General features: G+C 36.9%; 1 protein-coding gene across 2 annotated transcripts; it reads right to left on the bottom strand.

Moving 5' to 3' along the window:
• Window positions 1-763: 763 nt before the first annotated feature.
• Window positions 764-9,434, bottom strand: LOC117333471 (steroid 17-alpha-hydroxylase/17,20 lyase-like). 2 transcript variants are annotated; one of them, XM_033892775.1, is made up of 11 exons: window positions 9,221-9,434; window positions 7,694-7,903; window positions 7,509-7,586; window positions 6,305-6,403; window positions 5,682-5,775; window positions 5,006-5,164; window positions 3,756-3,967; window positions 3,338-3,466; window positions 2,964-3,068; window positions 2,491-2,625; window positions 764-2,140 (listed from the first exon to the last, which is right to left on the bottom strand). In XM_033892775.1, the coding sequence occupies exons 2-11, from the start codon at window positions 7,890-7,892 to the stop codon at window positions 1,791-1,793; spliced, it is 1,560 nt and encodes a 519-aa protein (XP_033748666.1). In that variant the 5' UTR covers window positions 7,893-7,903; window positions 9,221-9,434; the 3' UTR covers window positions 764-1,790. The 2 variants fall into 2 exon arrangements, with proteins under 2 accessions (XP_033748666.1, XP_033748665.1); XM_033892774.1 differs by having other exon boundaries at window positions 9,225-9,433.
• Window positions 9,435-10,022: the final 588 nt, after the last annotated feature.

Raw genomic sequence — 10,022 nt, 5'->3', positions numbered from 1 at the left:
GCAATAACATCTACAACAGTAACAACTGAAACTGCGGCCAGGATAACTGACTAATACCTCCTTCCCCCAATCTACCCAGATTCACAGTCTATTACTAGGATGATGGATGACTAATTCCACCCGCTCCTCAATCTTACCTGATTCCGCCTCTGTAACCAGAGTGGCTGACTAGTATCTCATTTCCTCAATCCATTCAGATCCCCAGTCTGTCATCAGGATGGCCGACTAATAACTCCTTTCCCCATCCACCCAGATGCCCACTCTGCCCCAAACACTTTTTAATAAAAACAAAAAGAGGGAAAATAGCATACCAAAATAGTAAGAAAATTTGCACAACTTCAATGTACATTTAGGCTGAGGACATATTTTGCACTACTTGTCTTCAATTGTAACTGCAAGAGGCATAACTGCCATAACTTTGGGCAGATGTAATATTGATAATTCTTCAGCACAGGTTAACAATTTCGATGTACATCCACAAAGGTTCGAAAAGTTTAAAACAAAACAAAATGTTGAAGTATAATTAAAGCAAAAAAAAGGGGCATACTTGTCATAAAAAGGGTGGATAAAAAAGAGATAAGCCCACGTACACAAATTCGTTAGACTACAACCACAAAGGTTCGAAAAAGTTAGGATGAAACTATGAGGAATTGTCCAGAAAAGATTCACACTGATACGGCCAATCTTGATATTTGTCTGCCCTTAACATCATTTTAGTAATTTAATCAGTTTATTGGGTATGTATAAAGACCCAGAGTAAATAGGTGTTGACAGGTCTTTATTTCATGCCATATTAAGTCGAGATGATCAGTTTCAATATCATGTTATTTAATGCCTCGATGAAAAACTGTTACATCGCAATATAGCCAACCTCTTCTTTATAACATTTCAGTGACATATCGCTTTCAGAGATGTAGGGACCGACTCCTTAACGAGCATACTGATGTGTTAACTTATACACATACCTTAGACGGGGAATTCAATTCGGGTCAGGATTGGAGTAAATATCACCGATCACATAACTTCATTAATTACATTTATCGTTTAAAGTGGTATTAAAAGAAAATGTTTATTCATTACCCTTTATCAAATTTTATCTAGTGCAATAACTAATGATACAGATAACATGGTTGTAAATTCAACAATGAGGTCAGTTGTCACCTTTATCCTACGAAATATTTTTCCTCGAATTCTTTCTTAAATGTTCTTATCCTGATTATCGGTTCTGCGCTAGACACCAAAACTGACCATAAGCAAGATACTTATATAATGTTAACTGTTTTAATGACGCTAAAATACCGATATCCACTTCGAGACTCAACACTTTCCCGAATATTGTATTGTCAGGAGGAATAGATTGATCTATATCTCTATGTGCCGAGCGTTGGTTCTATTCACTCAAATATTCAAAGGACTTATACAGAAGTGGCTTTTGTTACCTTAAGAATACAAATAAGTGATTTAAACTGTGCGTTTACCATGAGCTTCATATCCGTGGTACAATTTGTCTCCTTCTTATTGTTTCATAGTAAATAGTTATGTATGGTCTCGCAAAATGACTAATGTATACTAGACTGTCAATAACACTTTCTCTTCCGCTGTATATTTTTTGCCTTATATCATATGATCAAAGCTGCATTATCTATGCAAATAATTAATCCATATCTTCACTATATATCATTTCACCATTTGTATTCAAATGAGAGGTAATTGATTTCTATGTAACGTTAAATGCATATCCCGAAAGTTGACCAACGGAATCCAACTGTTTGTTTCTACAGAATCTGCCCTTATTGTCTTTTCTCGACACTGATCAAATATCTGTTTGCCATGTAACCTGTCAGTCCAGAAGCTTCCGGTGAATAGTCAGCCGTGACACCTGGCGGCAGTTTGATGTTGAATTCTTGGAGAATTATCGGGATTATCAGCATAAGCTCTTGTTTAGCTGCAGATTCTCCCAAACACATCCTCTTGCCGACAGAGAAAGGAAGAAAACTTTCGGGTGGTGGAGCAAGTTTTCCTTCTGATGTCAAAAATCTCTCTGGATTGAAAATCTGAGGCTGCTTCCAGTGTCTCGGGTCATTGTGTAGCGCCCAGTGATTGATGGCAACTGTTGTGCCCTGTGGAATATCATATCCACCTGGAATAAAAAGACATGATTATCAATTATTGCATTTCAATGAGACATATTCTCGTCAATACGAAATTAGTTGGTTAATGTGATTGTGTGAAGGAAATATGAAATGGGTTACTTAAATTTTGTTGATGATGTCATGTTTCCTAGCGACACACATATCAGAAAAAAGTATAAAAAACATCAGTTCACTTGAAGAAGCCCTTGATCATAGAAAGGCCTTACGCAATACATCTTGTGAATTTCATAATACAGTGTATATACTAGTATACCATAGAAATGTACAGAGTATAAGAAGGTATTGTTATGATACAGTCAGTTATGAACATGATATATCTGAGATAAAAACTACGTACAAATCTTGGAATCTACTCGAGCAGCATGTGCCACGCCGAACGGTACCACCGAAGCTATCCTCATCACTTCGTAGATGACAGCCTCTGTGTATGGAAGGTCGGCGCGGTCTTTTATTGTTGGAAGTCGGTCTCGACCTTAAATTAAAAAAAAACCACACACAACATTTTTACTTTTATTCTGTTTGATATCATTGTGATTTCTGCGCATTTAGATAGCTACATTTTACATTGAATCAATAGCTTAAGTATTGTTCAGTAAGAAAAGCAAACGAGGCTAAGCTCATGTGTTCAGATTTAACACCAATAGATCTGTGTCCATTCTGCTGCAGTGGCCCAATGACCTCTACTGATCATCACATACATCAATCTTATAAAAACAAGATCTCTCTTACACTGCTCTATGGAGAATGTAATAGATCTGGTTTTAATTAGATGACACACTGGTGATCGGCAAGGTAAAATTTGTTACGTACCTACAACTTTGTCTACTTCTGCCTGGACTCGCCTCTGTACTTCCTGATGATCAGCCAGATACAACAGGCCCCAGGTCAGCGTTAGTCGGGTGGTTTCAAATCCCGCTGGTTAAAAGAAATATGTTAGAAACCATTTTAAGGGAATTGTATACATCATGAAGAGTTTTTGGTCTATTTACACCATTGAGAGTATATGTGTAAAGATGGATGTCAAATGGGGTCTAGCGATGTGTCAATGGAAACTCTTTAATAAATTGCTTTAGAGGGTGTTAACATAACAGATGGAAACGCATGTCGTTTTTAGTCTCAGATACATCCTATCAAGATTGATACACTTTTCACAAAATGGATACCACAGATATAAATCATGTTACCGAAGAAAAGATCCGCTATTGTCTGTCGTAAGTGTACATCTGTCAACTGGCTCAACAGTTCAGCGTCCTCTTCATCCTCGGCTTCCTTACGCGCCAAAATCACAAAATCTGTGATGTCCCTGATTTCGTCTGAATATAGATTATATATATTATATATTCACTCCATGAAAATATATTTTAGAATTTGGCTGTTATTTGCTTTACCATAGTCGATTACAAAGAAACGTGATTGAAATTTGATATATTGATTCCATTTTACAACCACGTATTATACTACATTACTGATTTAGCACGTGGTATCTATCAAGTTATAATAGTGCTTCACTACGCCTATCAAAGGTGCATATAACATGGTAGAACAGATAAGTCTAGGCTATATGATCAATATATATATCAATAAACCAGCAAAGACACTTACTAGAATCGAATTGATCCACATGTTCCTGGAATTCGTCTAATAAAAACTGCAGCATTGTGTTGAAATATCCCAACACCTTTCGGTATTGTTGACTTGGCCATATTTTAGCCAAAATAGGGAAAGCATCTTCTATTAGACCATGTCCAAATTCCTTTATGAATTCGTCGTCAGCGTTCATAAACTTTTTGAACGTATCATTGTTAAAGTTGTATCTAAAAATGCCAAACAATCTGCCTTAAGTACAACATAATTTATAACACGAGAAGAAAACTTGCGTGTGTTTCCGTTTTATGACAGCTAACGTCATTGAAAGTGAAAGCCTCAGATTTTTTTAGCGTTCCTAGATTGAGAATATGGCATTAACCACTATTGACAATGAAGCACGACACTTCATTTCACACTTGACAATATGGTTGACTCTCCATCAAGTTCACACTCAATAATGTGGCAGAGCACTCCAAGTTCACACTCAATAATGTGGCAGAGCACTCCAAGTTCACACTCAATAATGTGGCAGAGCACTCCAAGTTCACACTCAAGAATGTGTCCGAGAACTCCCAAGTTCACCCTCAATAATGTGGCAGAGCACTCCAAGTTCACACTCAATAATGTGGCAGAGCACTCCAAGTTCACACTCAATAATGTGGCAGAGCACTCCAAGTTCACACTCAATAATGTGGCAGAGCACTCCAAGTTCACACTCAAGAATATGGCAGAGCACTCCAAGTTCACACCTGACAAAGTGGCATGCAACCAGTTGATAAGGCTAACAACTTATAAACGCGAGACACATAATGATAGGTATAGCAATAGAAAGGATATTGCAATCAATACTGTCTGTATATATCTCCATTGTTAACACTAGACAAACTTAAACCCCAGATAGGACAGGCATTCCCAGATAAAACCACATATAGTATACCCAATCTTACGCTTATTACTTCTAACAAATGTAAGTAAAAACTCACTGTCAACATAGCAAAACACGTGGATTTTTTAAAGTGGAATAATTCAGAAAGTAACCTTTCAGACCTTCATAGAGCTTTTGTTTAACCTTGAATATGCGCTGCTGTAAAATGTTTTTTGTTTTAAATCATTTTTCGTACCCCATTCTTAACATATTAATTACAAGATAACCAAGAAAGGCGTGGATACCGATAATGAATGGGTGAGATTGATTGACTAATGCTGATCAAGTAACTGGAAATGAAACCAAATGTAAAGAAGTTTTGAATATTTTTTCCACTTACACCTTATTGAAGCAGAGTCCACACATGACGTTGAACAAAGCGTGGTCTACGTAGGCATGAGGCGTGAAGGCTTCACCTTTGGTGTTCGTCAGTAGGGTAGTGAACTCCTTCATTGAGGCATGTACAGCGGTCTGTGGTTTCTCACCTCGCAAGTACTTTCTGTATGGTAAAATGTGTATATTTTGATCGACAGATCACTGGAGTGGTCACACAAATAGTGTGCCATTTGGAAGTTTGAATATGTTCCGTGTCTTAATTTTTCTCTTGATCGCACTGCCATACTTTACACGGAGATAATTTGGTCAATGACCTAACGTGACCTTCACTGTCAATCCCTGACATTACGAATAATCATTCTGTGTTTGACGTTTTCAGTATGTTTTATACACAAAGTACAAAAACCGTATTTGTCACTATTTGACACACTACTGACAGCTCGTGGAAGTGAAAATCTGGCATGTCAGAACTGAATCAAACATCAGCTATCATACCTGGGCATCAATGGCTACCTCACGTCGTTAGATTATTATTTATCCCACAAACCTGACCGATTTACTATTTACTATTATATGAGGCAAATTTATCGAACAGCTTGTCATACTTTTCGTTAAATCGTCCAAAGGACACGTTACCGAACGCATTATGATAAAAATTATACTTGTGGTTCGTCACAGACCTCAGAGCTTTGGTTGCAAGCTTGCGATGGAGTTTCCACGTGGGTGTATACTGGGACAGAAATATATTTTTGCCGCCCTCACTAAGCTCCAGTCCTGTTGCGATAATTAATATAGGAATATTATAAGTCTGAAATGCTTTTATCATTAAAACGTTAAGATAGCTATCAAATAAGTTCGTTCTCGTAATACCGATGGTCTTTCCAAACGGTCATAAAATAACTTATCATAATCTACACTGGTCATACTGTTTCTGACAAACAAGACAAATATACCAAGATGATACATATTGTCAATGAATCATTCGTTAAAGTTACAGAATTCCTGGTTTACAATATCATTATGGAGTTTAAAAAGACTGTAACCTTATTGTATAGATTATAGAATGTAACGAGAGGCTTCTATACGTACATGGATACAATCTTACAGATAAAAAAGTGGTGTGTCCCTACCACACAACAGTATTACATTCCATAACATCTCCCCCTGTAAATCAATCAATTTTTAAATTATGTTTCTTTTTCATTTCAGTATACCTGCTCATAATCTATGTTTAAGGTAGGAAAACTGTCTAACATCAGTATATCTCATAGTTTCACACAAACACTGAACACATTACACTTACCGGAAATAGTCACGGGTCTGTTGGCGAAGTCCGCTCCCTTGGTAACCATGGCCTCTACCACGGCCTCTATGGTATTCAAAATTACCATCTGCATTGGCCCTATAGTAACACAGGAAAAACATGATGGTAAAAGGTAAAACGTGACAATCACACAGGTAAAACGTGACGGTAACACAGGTAAAACGTGATGGTTACACAGGTAAAACGTGATGGTAACACAGGTAAAGCGTGATGGTAACACAGGTAAAACGTGATGGTAACACAGGTAAAATGTGATGGTAACACAGGTAAAACGTGATGGTAACACAGATAAAACGTTATGGTATCACAGGTAAAACGTGATGGTTACACAGGTAAAACGTGATGGTAACACAGATAAAACGTGATGGTAACACAGGTAAAACGTGATGGTTGGATTTGGTCCTTATAGGATTAATTTGCATTCAACTTATTATAGAAACCATTTCTTAAGGAGTTTCGCTTTTATTTCCTGTTTGAGTTACTGTCTTAAAACATTTCTTTTAACTTGACTCGATGACTATAAATAAACGAATGGGACAAAAGGTAAGGGTACTAGTTCACATAACAATCCATTACTAACAAATACTATCAGAAAATATGAACTTTCATAACTAAAGATATTTTCTTAATTACATAACCCACTCACCAATCCCACTCCCATCCCATCCCCTTATATTTATTTATAATGCATACATTAAGCAAACACTCTCAATAGTTATTTACAAAAAAAATATGTGTACATTACATCTTTACATCAGTAACAGAGACATTTGTTGAATTATGATAATTATTTTTTCTTTGTTTTCATGGTAAATACTCAAATGTGATTGGTCAAAAAATTCTTTTCATTCTTCTATGAAAGAAATTCCGAGAATGTAGCGAAAAATGTGACGTCACAATACGACAATTGACGTTGCGTATTGATTTGAGGAAAAGAATCCCATTTAAAACCAGTAAAATTGTCATAAAACATGTTTTAGATTAGAAAATCATTTTCAAAAATTAATTATAAGCGTTGATGTCAATTTTTTTTTAGTTTCTAAAAGAAAAAACTTTAAAAAAATGACATCAATGCTTAAATGAATCTGGTACATACATTTTTTTTCAAATAATCTTACATCAACAGAAAACAAGAAAAATAAGTTAAGTGTACAATTAGCGAAAAAGCAGCGTTTGATCTTACCGAACTGTATAGTAATGACGGGTCCGTATTTTTCAGACAGTCGGGCACAGGTCTCGTGCAGCATGGGGTCTCCTAATACTGTGAAATAACAACAGCAGCAACATGAGATCTCAAACAGGTGAATCAGTTATAGGTTTGAAATTTTAATGACAGTCTGTTACCGGAAGTAAATTGGTGATACATACGACTGTAATTCCCGACCAATGGTAAGGCGAGAGGTCCCGGTGGTAGGCGGTACTTGTTCCTTTTTATCAACCAATAGGCAGCGAGACCAGCGCTAACGCCGACCAAACAGGTTGTCGGGGTGATATGGGTCCTTAGCAGTGGAAGCATGTCCTTTACGCGATGTAAGCTTTCCAGCACCTGTTTCTTCATGTCGTCCATGACTTATAATCCTAAAAGGTAAGAAGGTAAGGCTTTAATTAATTTTTAACAACAGATCCCACCATTGAATGATCTGTATCAGTCAAATGAAAGACTGATCTTTTCTCTTCTTTTCCCTTCTTTCACTCGTTCTTCAAAACATTTAATAACTTTACATAACACGATATAGCAGGAGCAACCTGCGATTGTCAAAATCCAAGTGACCGCTTGTCAGCTATGCTGTTTTTTTTCTTCTGATCAATAACTTGTATCTGTCGTTTAGAGGAAAAACAAACGCCCTGAACTTTACTGACAATTAAAAATGTATAATTTATAACGTAAATATTTACACATGAAATACATAGAATCAGACAACAGCATAGGCCCTGCTAAAGAGCCCTAACATCTAAAATCCTAACCTAACCCTAACTTTTGAAGAAGAAAAGGCAGCTACTGGCCATGTGTGCCGTTTTAGTATTTATCTACAAAATGTGATATCATTAATTCGAAAAATAGATATAATTAATTCCTGTATTGATATCATTAATTCGAATTCATGATATCTTATACTTTTGTAATTGGAACTACTGGTATCTCTAAAAACCTGTTATTTATTGATATCATTAATTCATTTATTGATAGCATTAATTCAGTTATTGATATCATTAATTCGTATGAATGATATCATTATTATTTAGATTGAGTGATATCATTAATTCATTAAGTGATATCATGTAATCGAACTAGTGATTTCACATTTTGCAGATAAATTACTAAAACGACCCCAGATCTAGACTTCACAGGATACGATCAGACTACCAGTATACCATATACCACCCTGAATGTATCCCTGATCTGACAATACAAAACTAAAGTACCAATCACAACAGAGGACGCAAGCGACTGTGGACACTGGGACAACGAACGATAAAACATCGACCACAGACAGGACACGTGTACAGGGGGACACCAAAGGTCAGGGGTCACACAACATACATATATGTCACAGAGTTAACGTTAAGCTTAAATCTGTCAGCTTAACCAGTAACATATACACACATAAACACGTGCATATGTATCTGTCGTCGTCGTCGTCGTCGTTGTTGAAAATTATGTGTACGCACTTCCGTACCCGCGTATAGGAAGCTACGCCCCTGGCACTGATAATCAAAAATCGCTATATACTGTATACTGGGGTATTTTATAAAAAGTAGCACTTCATGTAGCATTGTACCACGGCACACACAAAAGCACACACCACACACACACACATCTAACTCACATCCAACTCATTGGAGAACTTCACCCATATGACAAACTGCCAATATCATAAATATGATTAAACATACTCACGGTTTCGACGTCCTTCAGCTTAAACTTTTACTCGTATTTACATATATCATACCGATTGCTGTCACATTGCGAAAAACACCAGTAAGGGCTATGTTGTGTTTTGTTATCTGCTACGGTAGCCCAGAGGGAACAGCTGATGTACACCTCAGTTACTCCTATAATGTGTTGTGTTATATATGTTACGGTAGGCCAGAGGGATCAGCTGATGTACACCTCAGTTACTCCTATAATGTGTTGTGTTATATATGTTACGGTAGGCCAGAGGGATCAGCTGATGTACATCTCAGTTACTCCTATAATGTGTTGTGTTATATATGTTACGGTAGGCCAGAGGGATCAGCTGATGTACACCTCAGTTACCCCTATAATGTGTTGTGTTATATACGTTACGGTAGACTAGAGGGAACAGCTGATGTACACCTCAGTTACTCCTATAATGTGTTGTGTTATATATGTTACGGTAGGCCAGAGGGAACAGCTGATGTACACCTCAGTTACTCCTATAATGTGTTGTGTTATATATGTTACGGTAGACTAGAGGGAACAGCTGATGTACACCTCAGTTACTCCTATTAATTAAGTGTTTTGTTATATATGTTACGGTAGATTTGAGGGAACAGCTGATGTACACCTCAGTTACTCCTATAATGTGTTGTGTTATATACATGTATGTTACGGTAGACTAGAGGGAACAGCTGATGTACACCTCAGTTACTCCTATAATGTGTTGTGTTATATATGTTACGGTAGGCCAGAGGGAACAGCTGATGTACACCTCAGTTACTCCTATAATGTGTT

The sequence above is a fragment of the Pecten maximus genome, chromosome 8, assembly GCF_902652985.1.
Source record: "Pecten maximus chromosome 8, xPecMax1.1, whole genome shotgun sequence".
NCBI classification, from domain to species: Eukaryota; Metazoa; Mollusca; class Bivalvia; order Pectinida; family Pectinidae; genus Pecten; species Pecten maximus.
This window is presented reverse-complemented; position numbering and strand designations above follow the sequence as displayed.